Genomic DNA, 21134 nt, shown 5'->3' with positions numbered 1-21134 from the left:
CTGTAGTTTCAAAAAGCCTCCAACTTCACAAATATCAATCAGCCACACTACACACTGCAAGTCACCTACATCACAAAATATTCATCAGATCTGTTTCATGCTCAAGTGCATATTTATATGCACTGAAATAATACCAATTTAGAGGATCATATTTACAATTACACCTTGGAAAAATATAGTAAGAAAAGTGATAGTGTGCAATGTCACTGCAAACAATCTGTGCAGCATTAGGAATTTGTGTGGTTGTACTTGTAAGGTTTAAACTCTTCTCCAAATTATTACTCCAGAAAAATATATAGATGACAAGTATTCCAATTAAATTGATTTCAGAAGAATTAAGGAAAGTTCCTGGATACTATCTTCTGACAGCCTATGCAGCAACTGTTAACAATACTGTTTTTCACAGATCCCAACATATCTGATCTTTGCTGTTCCCAGCAGACCATGACAACTATGAGAACAGAAAAGTACATTAAAATGCAAACATTATTTTGCATAGTATATGTGTGAATGTATACACATACATTATCATGTGTTTATATATTACTACAGAATATTTCTGATGCCAAATAGCAGATTTTCTTATTTACTTCAGTGAAATCCAACTTTAAAAAAAAATAAATTAAAATATCAGGCCTAGTTTCCGGTACAGGAAGATAACTTGTTTAGAAAGAACTGTAGGCACAACTTGCACTAGTCTGCAACCATCCTGCAATCCACAGGTATTTGCAGCAGGTTCTGAAAAAGCTTTCCTTCTCTAAATTTTTAAACAGTATTTAGAGGGTTTTGTGTGTGTTTGTGTTTTTTTTGTTTGTGGTTTTTTAATTCTTCTGCCAAGCAAAGGTTGACTGAATGGAACTATTCTTCTTTATCTATGTTAAAGAAAAATTATGTTTACTAATTTAAGAGTAATACAAAGACACAGAATACTTTTTAGACTATCTACTCTCCAATTGCCTCTTAAATGCCTTCATAAGAGAACAGAGCCAAATTACACTATCCCATATAATTACAGTCTCTTTTGTTGGACAAAATGTTAAAATAAAGAACAGCATGTATGATGAATGCCATGGACGAGTAAGAACAGAAAACCAACCTGCAACGACTTCACTTGGTCAGTAATGCCTTTAATTGATCTTGTTTATTTATACAGTGAAAGCTGGTAGGCACATGACAAATTCAAATTTCCCTCATGTTAACAACTGCTACCAACATACCCCCAAAATTTAACAATTCTGGCCAAAAGAATCCTCATGAGGAGTCCTGTTTATACTGCTTGTCACTTCCCCATCCCTCGCAGGTGGAAAGTGAAGGGTTTTTGTACATGTCCTTAGTATTATATGTTCCTAGATGAGGCCACAACACAACTTCAAAGCACTCAAAAATCCAATTACATATTTCCCTCCCTTCCCAGGTTGCAGTACACTTATCACACCTATGAAAACCCACATTAGAGGTATGTCCCTGCTCCATCATCACTGAATCAATATCTAACCAAGTAGGTTTAGCCAAGCAGGTTCCAGGATAATTACGTTTTAAGAATACAAGTTACTCTCACTCAGTATGGTTTCACATCTTTGACATCTGCAACACTATGTCTTACCACTTCTCTTTACAGTCTACTTTCTGCTGTAAACAAAGCTAAAACAGTATTACACAGATTACACTGCCCTAGAAAGCTGTCTCATTACCTTTAAGAGATTAATCAAGAAAGATTAAAGTGTCAGATATTTTTTCTATACCAGATGCCTTTTCTTCCCCAAGTAGTAAACAATCAGATATTATGATGAACTGAAAACACAAAAGGTCCAAGCAACAGTACCACATGGTGTCCATAACAGTGGTAGTAGCAGTGTCACTACCATGATATGGTGCTGCTTTGACATACTCCAGAAATTTTCAGCAAGCATTGTTCAAATCCGAATAAAAATTTAATACATATGACCTATAAGCAACACACAAAATATCAAGCAAACAAGCAGAGCTCCTGACTTCCTTGCTCCAAATAGAATAGAATCCTTGCCTAGCATTTGTTCTGTCAGTAATCAACTACAAGACAACTTCAGCTCCCATAGTTGCTTGTACTGAAGGGATGTGGTCCCGCAGCAAAAACTTTGCAAGCACTCTCACAGCCCTCAAAAAAGTACATCTGCCAACACGATTTAGCAGTAAACTGAATCTTAATAAAGGGTTTATGCTCAAGTACACAGTTCTGCAGTTAACTTGAAGACTAGTTACCTGTTATCCTTACATAACAGGACACTCAACCCATCTAAATCATACAAGATTTAGAGAATGCATTAAGTTTCTTCAGAAAAGTTAGTTTTTGTCAGTACCTTCAACGAGGACTGCACAAAAATCTGCAATTACAACTAGACTGAAATCTTACCTCAAAAGTCCGAGAAATACTTAAGGTTATCCCCATAGAAATTAAAAAAAAAAAAAAACAAAAAAAAAAAGCACAACATATTTCTACCATTATAACTTTCCATAAACTACAGAATTGGTTATTTGTAAGTTACCTGAGTTCACCTTATTTTTTATGCATTAGCATCTGAAGCCAAGTCAGCAGTGAAAATTTACTTGAAAAATCAGTAGCATATTTTCCTACCACAACATGCCCAGATGCTCTTTACCGGTTTTTACTAGAATGGACAGTTAAAACAATGCTATACCCACCCATGGTTAGCTTATCCTTGGTGAGAGGTTGAAGTAATAAGTAATGGGCTTACCTTCCCTTTAAGTTCTGCATCTTTATTAAACAAAGTTCTTCCCATCAGCACAAAATATGTTACAAGAAAAATCCCACAAAGAATAATTTCTGGAAAGTATGATGTCAAATACCTGAGTCAGTTCTTCCTATTACTAAGCTAAGGTACTGCTGCTTTGACACACCTAACGGAGTCCAGGACTGCAAACGAGTGAAAAGGCACTGTTCCAAATTAGTATTTTATTTTTAGGATAAGGAAAAAGGATTTTCTTCTTGTCCTAGCTCTATGCATACAAAACTGCAGACAATACAGAACAGTTAGTGGATCTCAGCTCTTTCTGACCCATTTTTCTTATTTCTGTGCAAATACTGCAACTCAAATATCAACTTTTACAGCAGTTATTTATTGTTACAGAAGGACTAAACCATGTAATTTTATTTTAAAAAATTGTGACTAGAAACTCAGTTTCCAGCATCAAAACAGAGAGGAATTTTGGAACAAGAGTTTCAGCCAAGCTTTGCTTTAGTAAAAAGTTTCTTCTAAAGAGGAAAGCAAGCACTGCTGGCATAAAAATGATCATTGAATTTCAGAACAAAAACCAAATATGAGTAGAGGTGTTTCTAAGCAAGTGGTACAGCAGCCAGGGAATACAGCTCTTCCTTTACATATTACTGTAAGCTAGAATATTTGCTTTCTGTTAAATCATCATACCAGTATCATCTGCAAAATGTCTCTATTATCCACCATTTCATGGAATGAAGTAAAAAAAAAAAATTAGAGTAACACTAAAAGAGTATGATTGTTTCAGCTACAGATTGCAATTTCTGATTCATGTTTAAAGTTGCACTGTAGACATAAAGCATTTTTATTCATGTGTTTCTAATTAAGCAGTGCTTTCCTTCGCCCTAGCAAATAAGACAAAAAAAGTTGTTTTAAGAATGCACCTTGCTTCTTGCATTTATACAGTCCGGCACAGCCTTTTTTTCTGCAATGCATATTTTCCTTTTGAATAATCTTCTGCCAAGAGCTGTACTAATAGCAAGTGATCTTCACTAACCTGATTCTAACATAAATTAAACCTAGCCTTGCTCTCATTTACTATCCAATACTAGTTTAAAAGGTAATGAAAAAGCAAGCTACATGTCTCAAGCTCTTTCCAGGATTACGGGGGTTATATCTTACATACAAAAAAATAGTACTCTCAGCAAATACGAAAATACAGGCAGATAGCCATGATTCTTTCTTAAAAGCCATAGAAATAAGGAATATACTATGATCATTACTAGAAAAGTTTGGATAATAGAGGGATACTGCCCATTTGTGTGAATGCCCATAACACCTCGCCACTTCAGTCATTTGATAGTACTGTTTTCAGTTTAGGCTTCAGTCCAAAATCCTTGAGTGTCACTGTATTCAGTAATCTATCTTATCGCTTTTGGACAGTTTTAAGATGAGCAAGACTAGGTATAGAGATTTTTTTTTAAAAAGAAGTATAGATATGTTATGCAGAACTATAAAGCTACTTAGTTGCAAGCAGTTTTACCTTTGAAAAAAATAAAGGACATAATCATATAGATATTATAAGCTTGCTATTCCTCCCTGTTTTATCTTACTCAAAAGCCTGAAATTCATGTGCAAATTGCTGTCAGTTTTTGTATAAAGGTACATTTATGATGTTTAAAATAAAAGCCATAGACGCATAACAAGTCACCCTATTATCTGTTTAAAAAAAAACCCTTATATTGAATTAACAGGAAGAACCATTAGGAAAAAAGTATTTAATAAAAAATATTAAAGTGGAAAGAAGCCACTTTTGATTAATACTTTAAAAGCTCTTTGCTAGTTATAAAAGTTTCATCCTGTGGAAGGACAGCAATTTTTCAAAGCCTGCTCTTTAAAACATACCAACCCCATATGTCCCCTCAAATTGCTGTTACACACTAGTTACAATTAAAACAAGTATTTTATCTGACACAAATCAAAACAACTCACTTGTCCAGAAAGACAACCATGCCAGTAATTACATAGGAGCTAGAACAAGAAGGGAGGATAGATACACCAGAGATGACAGGGGAGTCAAGGAAGGAGGAGGGTTTGGTTATAGTCACTGATTTCCCTCCCCACCCTCCTCCAGAAAGCCAAATCTGCAGTCTGGTATAAGCTCTGCTTCCAATGTCTCCTAGTTTTCACCTTCTATCTACCTTTAAAGGCAACTCCCAAGTATTATTAAAGAAGCCTTCACGGTTTCAGCACAGACCCAGTGCACACAGAAGGGGTAAGTCCTTCAGGCAGCTGAGGAAAGCAGCTATGTAAAAAAAAAAAAGTGACTCAATTACTGTTCAACAGGCAGCCCATATGACATGTAGCAATAAAGACAGAAACCAAATAGCTGAAAGTAACCAAACATACAACTTATTGAGGAATGTTTTTAGAAATTGTTTCATGAGAAGGACTGTTTCTGTTACTATCCTCCCTTGGGCAATTCTACAACACACACACACACAAGAGGTGGCTGCCTACAGCCTTAGGTTGGAAGGTCCGTAACTTTATAAAATAAACTCAGTCAGTTTGTTAAAAAAAAAATAAAAATTAAAAAAAACAAGTTAAAGTAATTGTCTTAGCAGTTTTAGAGAATCAAGTCATAACTTTGAGAACATCGATCTTGTCATATATCCACCATTATAAAAACAAAATCACAGAATATCAATCCTTTATTAAGATTTTGTGAAACAGAACACAAATACTGCCACCACTAACCAATCTAATAATTCTGGGAGGCATTTTTTCCAAAGTCAGACACAGCAAGTCCTGGCCCTAGGACCACTAAAAGATTTTTTTGTTGTCATTTTTACCAATGCAGAAAACACCAAAGTACAGCTGTAACACTAAACACTAATCCCAAGCAGAAAGCCCCACATGATCCCTCAGGAGCATGCCATCAGACTGTTCTACTCAGATATAGTACCACCTCAGCCCAATTTACATTTTAGATATTTGAAAAGCATACTTAAAGAGTATTTAAACAAGTTTTCTTTTAGACTAGAACTACTGAAAGAAGATACGGAAAAAATATTTTTTAAAAGTCAGAAAACTTCAAGGTTTCTAAACTTAATCATGGTTTTTAAACAGAACATGCAGTGTCACAATGAATGGGTATTCACTGATGGATGCAAGATCATTTGTTCTAGTTAAGTTTTCCATTTTCCAGGTTTGGTTCCTTATTCTGAGGAGTTTACCTGTACAACCTCAGGAAGAAGAGATGCACTTCGAGATACTAAGTGGCCAGTTGAAATAAGCCTGAATTACCTCATTTCACAAGCTTGCTATTGTTCTTGTAGCTGCAGACTCATGGAATTCCATATTTTATTGACAAATTCAGTTGAATATTAACAGACTAGAGCACTAATATTTAGTCATACTAAAATAAGTATTTTATTATATCACGTCCTTCAACTTCAAACACTGTGCAAAAAAGCTATCATTAGTAGCCTCAAGAAACAGAATATAAAAAAGAAAATTTGAAGACTGATAATAACTGACATCTAAGTTACCTTCCGTAATGCAGAACCAGCACTGTCTCTATAGAGGAAAGTATTTATATGAAAACACAGATTAAAAGTTAGCAAAAATAAAACAAACATTGGGAATAAAGTGTGTTTGTACAATACTAACCAAACCAGGCAATAAACTACTGCACTTTAATTTTACATTCCAGTTCCACTGTGTGGCTAAATATGATACACCAAACAAAAAGGAAAAGACTACCTTTCCCCCTGTAACATCCAGACTGTTTTGTAACAGGCCTCCTACTTTGTAAGGTGACTTCAGTTAAAATAACTTTACAAACACTTAATAAGCCAAATGGTCTGTTTATTCTGATTTTAAGAACAAAACTTATTAGCTCGAGACTGATTTACAGGTCACAAGCACCACGAAACTGAAGCCTGCACTGTTGTTCTGCATTTTCTTCCCAACTCTCTGTAGACAATTACTTCGATGGTAGGTAGCTCCAACGCATGCATTTTGAGCACGAATTTAGCGGTCAAACTCATCGCGGTCACCGAAACCGTGGACAGCCTAGCCGGGGGACACACTGCAGGACTCGCCTGTTACTCTCCACCTCGTAATTCACGCATTTTCCGTGGACATACCGAAGCGTGCCCTGTGGCTCGGGCTCGCCAACGGAACCTCACGCTACGCCCCAAGTCGCAAGCCTTTCGCCAGCGCCTTTGTCCAAGGTTTCCTGACCCGCTCCCGCCGCCGTCTCCCTACAACCCACCGCCCACCGCTCGGGGACCTCTGCCCCCACCGGTGCCCTGCTCTTTGCCCCACCATGCCCACCTCCAGACCAGCCGGCCCCCCTCCACAGCCCTGCCTGCCCTCCTCCCCTTGCCCCCACACCCCCCAAAAAAGGTCGCCCCCCTTCCCGAGGCGTCCCCGCCCGCGGGCGCTGCCGAGCGCCTCGGCCCTGCCCTCCCGCCTCACACCGCGCCCATCCCCGCGGTATCTGACCCCGCCGACCCCTGACACCCGCTCCCCCCCGGCGCTTCCCCGCCTTTCCCGTCCGGGGCGGCCCCTCACCGCGATGACGACGGTGTCTTCGCCCTGAAACTTGGCGATGTACTTGTCGCCGCGGGTCACTTCGGACTCGTTGAGGGGCCTGAAGCGACACATCACTTTGATGTTACACTCCGCCGGGTCCGCCATCTTAGGCCAACGCCGCCTCCGGGGCGCTCAGCTCCGCCGCCACCCGCCGCTGCCTCTACACCGCCGGCTCCGGGGGGGGGGGTCTCGCAAGCCGCCGTTGCCGCCGCTGCCGGGAAGCCTGCGTCCGCCCAAGCAGAAGGGAAAAGGGAAGGGCTCCTTCCTGGCCGCCGCCGCCGCCTCCCGCTCTCACTTCCTCCCCAATATGGCAGCCATGGCGGCGCCTGCAGCCGGCAAAGCCCCGGCCCTCCCTCGCCGGGCAGAGGCGGCGCCGGCGGCGGGGACGGGGGGGTGACGTCACCCTCTGCAGCGCCCGGCCCCGCCCCCTCGGCTGGCACCTGCTGCGCAGGCGCGCCGACGCACGGGCGGCCAGGCTCGGCTCCCCGGGCTCCGTGGGCCTGAGGGGGCGGGGCTGTGCGGGGGGGCGGGGCTCCCCTCAGGGGTGGGAGCGGGGAGGGGGCTGCGCCGGGGAGAAGGCGGGAGGCGGCCGCCTCCCGCCTTCTCCCCGGCGCAGCCCCCTCCCCGCTCCCACCCCGCATGGAGCGGAGCGGGTTTGCGGCCACACGGCCGCGGTGGTAGGTGGAGACGTCGCCCAGCCGCCTCGGCGGACAGCGGTCGAGCGCCGCTTTAGCGCTGACGGGGGCGGGGCCTCCCGCCTCAGGCCGGCGGCAGCGGTCAACGGCCGGCGCCGGGCCCGCGGTGGCGGTGAGGGGGGTCGCGGCACGGCCCGCTCCCCAGCTGCGCGCCCGAGCAGGGCAGTGCTGGTTGGAGCCGAGCTTTGTAAGGCGCCTGAAAACTGAGGGGCCGGGTGTGAAGGGAAGGCTTAAAGCAGGCGGTTGAGGTAGAAACCTCCGGTATTTCTTGTGGGGTTGGGGTCTTTATTTTTTTTCCTTGCTCGGAGAGCTAAAAGGGGGGGGGGGGGAGAAAAGCACTTCCGTGAGGTGTTCGCAGATGTCGGGGAGCTGTTAGTGTTTCCTAAAGCGTCCCTCAACCTCGTTGCCTGCAGGTCTTCTGGAGCTGGGCGGCAGGTAGTAGTAGTATTTGGGGGAGCGGGGATCAGGGTGCACCGCAGCGCACAGCTTTTGGTGTCGCCTCCAGTGACAGAGTCTCTCCCCACCTTTCCATCCCAACTTAAAACAAGAGTCTGCACGGTATTTTTTTTGAGCTTAGCTTATTGCAAGTTTTATTTATTTATTTATTACAGGGGGCTCTAATTCTAGTCAAATCAAAGTCTAATTCTAGTCTAATCAAAACTTACAGACTGCATCTAGACAAAGAACGTCAGGTAAACCATTCTGATCAGAGATTCTCGAGAGTCTCACAAGTTTACAGCTGTACCTCTTACATCCAGGTATGAACTTTCAAATTGGGACAAAGTACAAACTCACAGCTTGGCTAAGTTAACTCTGCTTCCTGACAGAAATCACCATTTCTACTGGAAAATTTTCAAATAGCCTTGAAGTTAATAAAAAAAAAAAAAAAGAGGGAGCCTTTCTCTTAAATTAGTAAATTTTAGTAGGCCAGACTGACTCAGAATAGCAATGTCCTTCCCTTAAAAGTATTCCCTTTTTCATTAAAAAAGGGAAAAAGATTGTGAGTTTTAACAGGGACCATCTGAAATCAGGCATCCTCCATTTCTCAGTTTAGGGATTTCAGTGGTGTGTTTTCACTTAGGATAGGTGTGCAAAGGGAACACTGCATCAAAACTACTCTGTCTGACAGAAGAATTACCTAATAATCTAGTTTCATCTACAGCTTCCTTTCACACAGTCATACCAAAAATATTTTTGTGCCTAGTTTATGTTATGAGGTAAGCTAAGTCTTCTAAATTGAGTTCATGTTGTAACAAGTTTATTCTTCCGCTGTGATTAAAAACTCTGCAGGACTGTGCTGTCTTATCCAGGGCAACAATAATTACACCTCCCCACCTATCAGTACATGTGGAAATAGTTGTGTGGTAAAGCCAAGATACATACTCAGTCTTTAGAAGGTGCAGTGCTGCTCCACAACATCTGGCATATGATATATATAGACATCTGTCTACAGTTCTGTTTGTCTGTGTTTTCAATAAAATGTTTTTAACATAATTGTTATTAGCCTTTAAGTATCAGAAAGCCTATTTTTGTTGATTGCTACTTTAGAAATTATTAATTTACATCACAGTCAGCAAGATATATTAACGCATCTAACTCAACTATTTCTGGGATTATTCACATGCTTATGGCTAGGAATTTTCTTATACAGCTGCTCAATTTGGATCCTCACAGAATTCCTATGATAGGAGGTTATTGCTTTTATGAAAGGTGTGTAAATTATTTACTACTTTTTAATTGATTTGCTTTCATGTATGAGGAAAAAGAAACGTTAGCTGCAAAATTAACAACTTCATGATTATTACTCCCAGAAGTACATGTCTCAGCTGCTGAGACATCCTTTACCCCAATCTGTTTAAGAAACTTCTGGTTCTCATTATCCATAAGCAAAGGGGATGTATCGTTAGCTATGTTTGCTGACATATAGTACGTAATGTAAGAACATCTCAGTAAAGGAAGAAACCTCATAATGATGTGATTCTTGAGAAAATAGATGCTTGGGCTTGCTTACCTTTTCAATGTTTCAAACAGCAGTCACTCCACAAAGACATGCATAGGTAATTATTTTAACTACGTTGAAACAAATATGTCAGCATGTGTGAACTATGCAGAAGAAACCGCCCACTTCGAAGCTGTTGGTTCTGTGCAAACTTGTAGGAGAACTGACATGGTATCTCATACTGGCTGTGGAAGCCCTTACTAAATGAGCTCTGCTGAACTGAACGTGAGTGCTCTCATATCTGTTTCAGGGATTCTGTCAAGAAGTTTCTCTTCTCTGATCTGCTGTTCAAAATACTCAGCAACCGTTCTTTCACATGACCTACTTAAAATCTGACACAACCATACAGAGTGCTCAAAGAGGGCAGTATGTTATCTCTGTTGGCACTAACATATGTCAAAACGGCAGTCTTGACTTGTGTTGAAAGATGCACTGTCACTTTATTGAAGGCAGGGCAGAGACCAAACATCCTGGACATCCTGGTAAGTCCCATTTTGTCACAGTTACAGAATACTCCTTCTTTACCAATTGTAAATGTATTTTCTGTCCTCTATATTGTTATGTAATGTCTGTAGCATACATTTTTTGTCATTTAGGATGAAAGGCTCTGTTTAAAAGTAATCTATTGTAATGAGAAAAAATGATATATCAGTTGTCATAGAAAGTGAATCTTTCTGTTTGGTGTTTAAGCTTAGTATGACCATACAAATCAAATACATTTTCTTTATCTGACAAATAAATTTGGTAAGGTTTCTCAATAAAGACCAATGTGTTTTAATAAAAGTAATTTATCTAACAAATTTGTGTTTGTTAGTTCACTAACCATGTTTCTTCCCATTTATGATCTGTGCAATAAACTTCTAGAAATTCTTTTATGATTTACAGCTCCTTTAGATCTCCAGTCTTTCCCAGCAATAAAAGCATGTTAAGCAAAGGGAATTGGCAAACCTGAGCCTTACAGTGAAGCTATATCTGGGTAGTGATGTAATTAACCATCAAAATTATCCAGCAGAGTAAAAGTGATCTTAATTTGGTCTTAAAAGAATATTACATATTTGAATAAATCTTTAAACCAGGTGTTTGTGGAGAAGCAAATTAAAGCTGCTTCCTCCTGCTCTTTAAAGAATTAAATTCTGAGATTCATCAGTTGACAGTACTTGTTGACATTCAGTGTTCCTAATGCAAACACAAGTGCTCTTCTCATTTTCATTTGCAATGTGCTGGGAAAATATAGCACATGACTTCTGAGAATTTAAGGTGCATTCCAGGTCAAATTTATTCCAAATTTGCATGTCAGTTTGTAGGACAAAAGAGTGATTAATCTGCCAGATATGGCATACCTCAAACAAAATTGTTTTGTTGCTTGTAACAGACTCTGTAAATAAAGGCTATTAAGATGATTTACGAAGTCTAGCATCATTGCCTAACACTGGAAAAGCATAATTAAAAGTAAGAAAATTTTATGGTTCAGACAGCTTATTCAAATACATTTTAAAGTCTCTTTACCAACAAACTGTCTGGTCAACTCAGCTCGAGGAACTCAGTAACTAAATTATTGAGATTAGCAGGTTGGCGAATGGAGTTTAGTGGCCTAAGATACTACTGGACTCCAACTAGATTATCTGAAGCTCTAATTCAGTTATGAAATTCGAAAGCTTCTTTTCACTCCAGCAAATAATATGGTGTGGAATGTATCTCCCATCCCAATCAAGTTCAGGCTTTTATGTGAACTAGAAGGATGAAACATACTTGAGGATGTATCTGCTTGTACAGATTAACTTCTTCTTGACAAAAATATGAATAATTCTAAAAATCAGTTTTATTTTTACTTTTTAACTGGAAATGCATAAACCCCAGAAAAACCTCTAGTTTGTTTCCAATTACCACAATCATATTTAAGTATTTCTAATAGCGTTAGACTAATTAAAAGCAAAAGCAAGCTCTGGGAATAATATCACATTTTAGGTATTTATTTTGGCTAATTTGTGCAAATTCATGCAAACATTTTGTCAGCTTGCTACCTAAAGCTTTGACTCTGAATTCTCTTTGAAGAAGGAACACACTTTTGGACCTCATTTATATTTTCAACCATTAAAAACATTCAGCATCTGTTGTCTGAAACATCCCATCATAAATCCCTATTCTCAGTTGCTTTTCACTGTTTATCACCCTTACTAAAGTCACCACTGAATTGTTTCTTAGCTTGCCAGGTGCCTGCCTGAAGCAGTTTTTTATAGTTGTGGCAAAAATGGTGTAGCTGTTTCAAAAAGTGAGATTAGACATGTATTGTTTGCCATTGTTGCTAAAGGAAAACTCTTATAACGATTTCATGTGGGAGTTGTTATAGCAGCAAACCTAAGGATCAAACTTTGGTGGGGAAACCCATGTCAGGGCTCTGCTTTAGATTATCTAAAACTGCTCAGGGCTGGCCTTGGGGAAGAAACCTTGTATGAACAAATTCTTTAGAGTCCTGCTGAAGCTTTTACTAGAGGTAAAAGCTCCATCCCGTCACAGCTACTGTGTGTGACTAACGTCTATATATGAATCACTGAAAAAATGAACTTGCTTCATGTCTAGGCAGCAGGGTTTTAACAAGTTTTCCTTTTGCATTCTATCTGTTTGTTTGACCTGGGAACTGGAGCTGAAGGCAAGGAGCATGACTTTCCTGACTTCAAGAAGAACGAAGATGCTTTATTCACAGAAGGAATCAAGAAAAGTAGCTGGGCTAGAAGAGGCAGAGCAGAAGAACCAAGTTTGGGGGCATAAAAGAGCCAGGCAGAAAAGTCTGTGATTGCTGCAGGAACTCCTTCAGCATCAAGAATGGGAACTAAGATTCCTCACTTTCTACTGTCAGCAAACAGATGTGGAACACTTCAGCATAGCAGGTGAAGCTTTGCACATGCAGAGGGACACCACCCTATAGCTACCATATGCTTTGTTAGTGAAAGGGACAGGGGCAATGGACCTGAAGTGCAATCATGAGAGTGTCTGTGTGTGAAAACTGAGGTACTCCAGAAAAGAGTTGGCTCAGGTGCTGCAGAGCAAAATTGATGCCAGTATGGTCTAATAATAGAGAAATTTCCAGTCTTTTTAAAAGACAAATAAATTATACACTGGTCAAGCTTTGCAAGAACTAGCACCCAAATGTTTAAAAAGGACACAAAAGTGTTCTTGGCTCATCCAACTGTAAAGATAAGGTATTGACAGGAGTGGTGGTCTCACAATAGCCTGATGTCAAGCCACTGATGGCTATGAACATCATTAGTTTGCATCTCAGGTTGCATCCAGAAATGACAAGAAATCCACTGAGATCATCATTCTGCCACATACTGAGCTGCTGGTGAAACTAGCATTTCATAGCAAGCAGAGACTAGATCCTTACCTGAAGTGCAAAATGGAAGTCAGCCTTAACTATGTAACACCAGTGTATTCAGAATGCAACATTTTTCTCCCCACTTCAGAGTTGCCCTTTTTTTTTTTTTTTTTTTTCCCCTGTTTGGTTTCAATTTTGCTTTCTCCTCTTCTTCACTGCAGGATTGCTCTTCTGAAGGAGCGTATCCCAGTAACCTTGCTTGGAAGTAGCAAAATTGTGGATAAAAGATGTATATTTGAAAATATAGCCCTGCTTATTTCTTCACTTGCAAATGGCAAAAAAATTTAGGGGACACAAGTTACATTGTGAACTTTACAATCAGCAATAGATCCAAAGATTGTGCATCCTTTAAAGTGTCAGTCACAGCTCCTCATTGATATCACGTATCGATCACCTTGCTTTATTAATCTAAGTGCTTTTATGTGCCAGAAAACACCACTCTAATATAATCCAGGTTGGGTCATAGCTAATTTGTCTTCCTTCAGACCCCAGACTCAGAGAAAGGGGAGAACGGAAAGTAGGTTGAATGATAAGGAAATGTCAGGCTATGCATTATGATCGTATAGCTATGATATGTATTATCTATCAAAATACATTAGTGTCATATATCTTGTGTACTTTAAAGCACATCACAGTGTCTGCAGCAGTCTCATATAGCTGGCTGTAAGGGTGTCAGAAATAGTATGCAATGTCCCATCTTGAGCATGCAGGAACAAATCCCTGGGTCTTTTTTTTTTGAGAGCGCTTCTGCCTTGAGATTGTGCAGGTGATTCAGCAAGATCTTGTTTTCAGTGATTCAAAAAAACTTTTGATGGAGCTTATGGAGTCTTCTCTGACACTTTAGCCACCACTGTGATGAAGAGTAGTTAACCAGGCACTTGCAAAAAAAATATATCTAAATTCTTCGGTTTTCTGAATTTGAATTTACAGGTATCAAAGGAATAAAAAAGCCCTTAAATGTAGCAGTTCAAACTCCATCTTTTCATATGTTTCTTCAAAATCTAAAGCTCAAAAGATATTAGTATTTGGGAAGGTCTAGTTGATTTCTTAGGGAAGGACCTAAAAATCTTGCCTGAGCAGAGCTAGCATATTGCATTCCTTCTTGTTTATTAATTCTTGTGGCTAACTGGCGTGGTTTTTCACGCTTCTATCAGCCAATGAAAATTAAAGACAGAATCAGTTTAAGATGTATGTGGTTTGCCTCCCACTGTATTGTTCCAAAAAATTATACCTGTCTAGATTTTTTTGTTCAGTTCATGCAGGAAAAAACATCAGGGTCTATGACTACTGAGGGAAACGGTGTTTTTCACCATTGCTACACACACGCACACACACAAAAAATTATTATAAAAATCCATATTTATTTTTTAAGTGTCATTCTTTTTAGAAAGATGACCATACATATCTTTTTACTTAGCAAATTTGAAACATGCTTATACTCAAAATCATGTCTGAAATCTATTGGCAAAAATATATTTTATTAATCTCTCTCTACTTTATAAGCTCTGCAGAAATAATGCCAGAGGAGAGGAATCCAAACCTTTTTCTAGTTCTTTTATCAACAGAATTATCTCAATTCTGACATTTATTGTTGGTGACTGCACATGAGTTATGCAGAACAGAGCTGACTTTCAGAGTCCAGTTTGAAACTGCTAAGCTGAAAGTGCTTTTTCAAGTTGTATGCTGAAGAAATTTCTCTGGCAACGGTAAACAAACTGTTCATGGGGGGGTGAGAGGGTGGGACAACTGTGCTTCAAAATCAACCTTTTATATTATGTTCCTGCTGACCTCACACAGAGTCACCATCCTGACTGCTAATCTTCCCATAAATGGATGCGTGCCTTGCATGCAGAAAAGTTAGAATCTTCATTAGCTGGAGAGCCGCCCTAAGTGAAGGGAGAGGTGTGTGTGTGTGTGTGCATGCATGCACATGTATTTGTCATAGTGCAATTCATACCATTTTCTCCATCTCCTCAGAGTCATATTTTCATCAAGCTCGTTTACCATGCTGTCCAGAGGATATACAGGATACAATAGAGAGGTTTCATCAGTTTTTCAAGATGTTTAGTAAAAGTCTTTTTTTTTTTTTTTTAATCTGGATGTTTGCCACGTCTTACGACATGGAGTTTCTATGTGGGAAAGCACCAGTTCTTGGTGGTTATTCAGAAGCTTTGGTGCTAAAGTGCTGATTTAGCACACTAAGGAGTGGCTGAGTAAAGAAAAGAAAATCAGGTAAGGGATGAGACAGGTACTAATCACTTTCTGGCAGCATCTAAAGAGCTTTTGTCATCCTAAATAAACTTCCATCACATCCGTATTTCATTCATGTATGTGGTCAGTTTTCAGCTTTTATATAGCCCTACCCTGTCTATCCAGCCCTGTAATGGTTTTCCCTGTTATATTTGTTGCTTTCCCAATGTCCAGCAGGCATCTCAAGCAGTTCAAAAAAGTATAGCTGCTAATAGAACCTTTCTGGCCTCTTGCTTTAATTATATTTAATTTTCTCTTCCTTAAGTACCTTCACAGCATTAAAGATAGTTGGTTTTGCCTTCCATGATTTGTATGACTTTGCTGCTGTTTGTTCATCTGTCCTTGCCTGTGCTCATGGCTTTCCTGTCCTCTTTTTTCTGGTAGTGGTGACAGGATACAGTTTTTCTTTCTCCCAGAGTTGCCACAATGCTTTCTACTGCATCACTCCAGCTATCAAATTGTCTGGAAGAATCACTTCTGTCATGATGCCTGCCAAAATGGTGAATAATATGGGCAAAGACAAAAGAACAGTGAGAACAATTTATGAAACCCCTTTTATTTCTGATATTAAGAAGACATGGATTCATCTTCAAAGCTATCCATCCTTTTGACCGTGGTACTTCTAAGTTCTTCTTCTTCACTAGACATCAACAACCTTGTTGTTTTCCTAATTGTTTGGAGAACATTATAAAGCATTGCCAGAAATAAAGGGAAAAAATGGAATAGTGGAACTGAAATTGCCTTTGTGATTCCCACACCTCTTAAATAATTGTATTCCTATTTGTCCATATGCACCTCTTTCAGAAACAATAGTATCATCGTTCCTGGCAAAGAATGCTTCCTTCCTTGGTTACAGCTGTGAAGACAGGGTTTGTACTTAGATGGAAAAATAAGGAAATGGATTCCTCAGTTGGTATAGTCTCCATTTTTGGAATCCCCTAAAAGCATTAGACTCGCCACCAACTAAAAGGAAAGGAAACAAAGTTTTCGATAAGGTTTATGTCCTTTAAAATGGGAAACAAAGTGCCCCTTGCAGTAGCTGGAACTTATGTAGCATACCGTGAGCAAAATTAGAATTTCCTATATGCTCCTTGCGCTGGCCAAGCATTTAACAGGCAGCACACACAGGTGATGATAGATCTCTCCATTCCTCTGAGTATGGCTCAATGATGTGAACTAAAGGTTTACCTTGAAGAGTATGTGAGGCTTAGGATGGCAGAAGAGGGCTGGGAGCTGAGAGGGAGGAAGCTGAAGCAAATGGTTCATTGGCCATTGCAACCTGGCAGATCAGCCTGTAAAAGGTTATTAAAGCCACTGTAGATTTGAAGTCTTGTGTGGCCTTTAGTTCCTCTTATCTCAACCACCGGACCTCTACCTGGTCATGGCTCAGAAGGATAGTTAGTCTGCATGGACCTCGTGCTGTCACACTGAGATCACTAGAGGTGTCCAAGTTAGCCACTCTTCACATACTTGAGGTATACGCATACTCAAAATATGCAGTGTAGCACAGATGAGCGCTGGTTTTGTAGCCTGCTCAGAAATGAAATTCTTACAGCGAGAATTTCATTTGCATAAGGAGTATCATGTTTTTTTCCTTCCAGTACTGATATCTTGTGTTGCAGTTAGCTCCCAAAGGGATGGAGGAGTATCTTGATACAGGCAAATTTAAATGTCTGGAAAAAACTTAAATGAAACTTTGATGGGAAATGCTTTCACTCATCATAATCAGTGAAATACTTTTAGAATAACTTGTAAAATAGTTTTATAGATAGACTTCAAAGTTCTTCAGAATATTTTCTAAAGTGAAGATGTATTTGAAATTAATTGAGTTAATGTCGAACTTCTTATATGAGACATCAACAGTCCTTGTACACTCTAGGCGCAGTTTACATTGTTCTTAACACTGGTCAGAGTTAGCAACCTTGGAACAAATATCTGTATGGATAACAGGGTCCTTTTTCAAGTGTTTTCCTTGGAACAGGCTCTTCTATGTTTCTGTTATAAAATTCCATCTTTGTTTACCTGTTAATTCTAAGCCTCATCTTCCTTTTTACTTCCAAGTCAACAATACTGGTGTTCTCTATTTTCAACAGTTTAATTCCTCCTATTTTCAGAGGTATCATCAACAGCATTAACAACATGCTGAAGTAATTTTAGTGCAGAAAATTGCCACTTCTATTGTTATGTGCATTTGTCGTCATTCAAAAGTAAATAATTTGTATTTATTTACTTTGTAAATATACTATCAGTATTTTATGTGTGATATTCAAATCATGTATATATTTCCCATTGTTAATAAAATTCAGTACTAATGATTGAGTATCCAGAGCAGATATAATTCCCCAAATTCATTTAAAAATGGGAGAGGAAAGGATGCTTCTTTAATCCCTTCACAATTTCTGGAAATGTTCGCTCTCTAACATTATCAGCATCTCATGGTTCACAGTGGCATAGGTGAGTACCAGACCTAGTATGCTTTGAAAAAAACTGCGTACATATGTGTTTTGCATTTAATCTAGGATTTGCAAGGTTAATTGTATCAGTCTTTTATGCATGAATTGATTATCTGGATCAGCTGCCCTTTCTGTGTAAGGTTTACAGATTATACTGATTACAGGTACATCAGTCCTACTTCCACTGCTGGAAGGTACAGCCTGTTCTACAGGAAGCAGCACTGGTTGCTATTATTTTAGACATATAATATTTAGCAGAATAATGTAAGGGCTAACACTCAAGTTCATGTTGATTTAATAGAAAAAATGTATTAGATTCCTGTCGTATTCCCCACGGCTAGATTTCCCTGGGAAAAGACAGACAACAATGGTACATTGTTATAAGAAACTCAAAGTGTTTTAAGATGGAGGTTGATAAGTTTCTGGATGGGAATCACAAAACAAGATAAGAATGACTCTGAAGTTAGAAGTAAAAGCTTGAGATAACTGTTCTTTTGTATCCAATTTATTAGTGGGGCTGGTACCCAAATGCATGTTGGAGAGGAGTGTGTTTGCAATGTTTTAGCCTCCCATTACAGGACTTGTGTTACTTAGCTATGGGGTTGGGTAGGGGGTGGTGGGCTTAGTGCTTGGAGAGGTACACTACTGTTGCTTCTGGTGTTAGAAGCTCTTGGAACAACTTAAGGATCTTTTGTTCAATTTACTTCCAATTCTTACTGCGGTAAGGATGTTGGGAAATGATCACTCCTGCTTTCTTCTTACGGTACGCCAGAGGTACAGCTGTTGTCCTCTGTCTCATGTCTACAGGCAATCAGGAACGGTGTGCACTCTCAGGTATGGGATTGTTCATGGAGTAGTTGTAAGGCTCTTTTAAGACTAAGTGTCTGTTGCAGTGGTTCTTGGATTGCCTGGGACATCATTCAGTGACCTAAGTAGTCTTCTTCAGTCGTCTGTTGCTATGTTCTAGACTGTGCTAAGATCTGAATCCAGAGAATGATTAGCAGTGCTTGTAAGCTTGGAAGGCTGGCTCTTTGTAATTCTGAACTGCTTAGGACTTTCCTTTCTTGGCCAAATAAAAGATTCCTTGAGAACTCCCAACTGAGCATTTGGTGGATGTTGAATGTGTAACAAGAGCTGGTTTTTGCTCTGAATACGAGTACATTTTTGTTTTCTCCTATTGTACATGTAGATGTGGGAAGTGGCACAGTTCTTTCCTTGGGAGGCAGGCATTCCCTTTCTTTCTTGTACTTCACAGCTCAACAGCATGACTTGGTCTTTACAAAAGACAAGTACTAGCATGCTGGTTGCATCACTTTAGAATTAACTAAAAAATCCAATGTGGTATAAATTTTCATTAAGATCACTGAAGGCTTTATGAAATATACAAGATTGTAGAGGAAATCCTTTCAGAAAATCTCGTATGTATTAATGAAAGTATAGCAGAGTCCACACACAAGTGTGTTCTGATGCACAGAAGTTTTTTACTTTAAATAGCATTTATGTTCTCAGAAAAAAAATTATACAAACATGACAGATTTTTACTTAGCAAATCCATTTCTTTGTCTGTAAGGATTTTATCTGCACACACAAGTGACAAAAGTAATTTTGCTTTGTTTTTTATTCCTGTTGGACATGGTAATTTTGTATGAGGTAATAAGCTGAATTTTGTTCCTTCTTGTACATGGTCAACAGAATTTACTGTATTGCTAGCAAATATATTTATGTAAATTGATGAGAACACTGAAAAAGGGCCAAAGGTTTGGTTTGCTTCAGACAGGCTTCCCATGAGATTACCGGTGTTCATGCCTTTGATCTCTCCCCAAGGTTCAACATTAAAATAAACAAAATCATATAAACAAGACTTTAAAGTTGCTGTCAACTGGTTAATTGATTATTAATTTTTCCAGTTTACTTTGCTCCCACAAAGAAAAAACAGCCAAAATAATAATTTATTATCTGTGGGAACACTGTTCTTCTGCTAATAACTTTGTTTTTGGAGCAATACCAAGAGAAAACAGATTGTCTAAGGAAACATCATATACCACAGTATATAGGAACCTTGGTATTCATGGTCTGTAGTCTGGCTGTTGTCCAGGAGAGTCTCTTCAGCATTTTGACTGGGGAAAGCTGAAGTTCGGTCTGCCAGAGAGGTGTTACTTTCTTTTTTTGACCTTGCCTGGGGCAGGAGGCCTCTTAGAGTGTTAAACAACCAGAACAATTAAAACCTAGAGCGGATTTCACCTAACCTATCATAAGCACCTAGAATCTAGTCTAGCATCTAGTCTAGTCTTCCTAGTCTCCTCTTATAGTCTATGGACAAATTTAAATACCCAGAAAGTGATTTATGTCATCGTAAGATAGGTCAGATAAACTGTCATTTGGAGAGGCCCATGTACCTCCTGTTGACTCTAAAAGAGCCCAAGTAAATTAACTTAGCTTTGGACAGCCAAATCCTAGATGCCTAAAGCTCAGGTAGGATGAATACTGAGCTGGGCTCCTAAGTAGGGGAATTTTATTCAGATGCTTAAATTTATTCACAGAGCTCTTAAATGTAAATTTGAATCCACCTCAAGGAGATTTCCAGAAAACTGCCTACAGCAGCAGTGCATCAGTCTCAGAAGATCCTTTTTAATTATACGATAGTCTCAGATGTGCTGCACATATTTAGTACACTTTTTAGAACAGTTTTTCCAAACCAGAGGCTGTATTTGGCACTCATTTGAAGGAAAGTGTTCAAATGATGTAGAATCAGATTGGTTCTCTGTCTGTATTTTTCAAAGATCAAACAGAATCCATTAAAATATTATTGATTCAAACTTTGTGCTGAAGTACTCTCAATAAGACGTCTGCCATTAGCCCTCTGAAAGGGCTGATTAGACTCTGATGTGACTTATGAGCATATAGAAGCTACCAAATCGTATCTGTGTACGTAGTGAAAGGTGTAAGACATTAGCAGAGGGTAGGACTAGATGATCTCCCAAGCTCGCTGCCAGCCTCAGATATTCTGTGATTCCGGGATAACTGCACTTCTGGCAGTACATGTACATACAT

At 39.4% G+C, this 21134-nt stretch overlaps 1 protein-coding gene and 1 long non-coding RNA gene across 3 annotated transcripts in view; one reads left to right on the top strand and one right to left on the bottom strand.

The window, feature by feature from the left end:
* Nucleotides 1-7661, bottom strand: part of KIF5B (kinesin family member 5B) — a 39151-nt gene extending 31490 nt beyond the window's left edge. For both annotated transcript variants that reach the window (XM_075046309.1, XM_075046319.1), the window contains exon 1: nt 7293-7661. In XM_075046309.1, coding sequence (XP_074902410.1) covers nt 7293-7418 — 126 coding nt within the window. In that variant the 5' untranslated portion in view covers nt 7419-7661. The remainder of the gene's footprint in view (nt 1-7292) is intronic.
* Nucleotides 7662-8023: 362 nt separating this feature from the next.
* Nucleotides 8024-15639, top strand: LOC142028610 (uncharacterized). The gene is made up of 4 exons (XR_012649639.1): nt 8024-8256; nt 10258-10489; nt 12649-12892; nt 15358-15639. It is a non-coding gene; the product is annotated as an uncharacterized LOC142028610 (long non-coding RNA).
* Nucleotides 15640-21134: the final 5495 nt, after the last annotated feature.

The sequence above is a fragment of the Buteo buteo genome, chromosome 2 (genome assembly GCF_964188355.1).
Source record: "Buteo buteo chromosome 2, bButBut1.hap1.1, whole genome shotgun sequence".
NCBI lineage: Eukaryota > Metazoa > Chordata > Aves > Accipitriformes > Accipitridae > Buteo > Buteo buteo.
The sequence above is the reverse complement of the archived record's forward strand: the minus strand, read 5'-3'. Positions and strand labels throughout refer to the sequence as shown.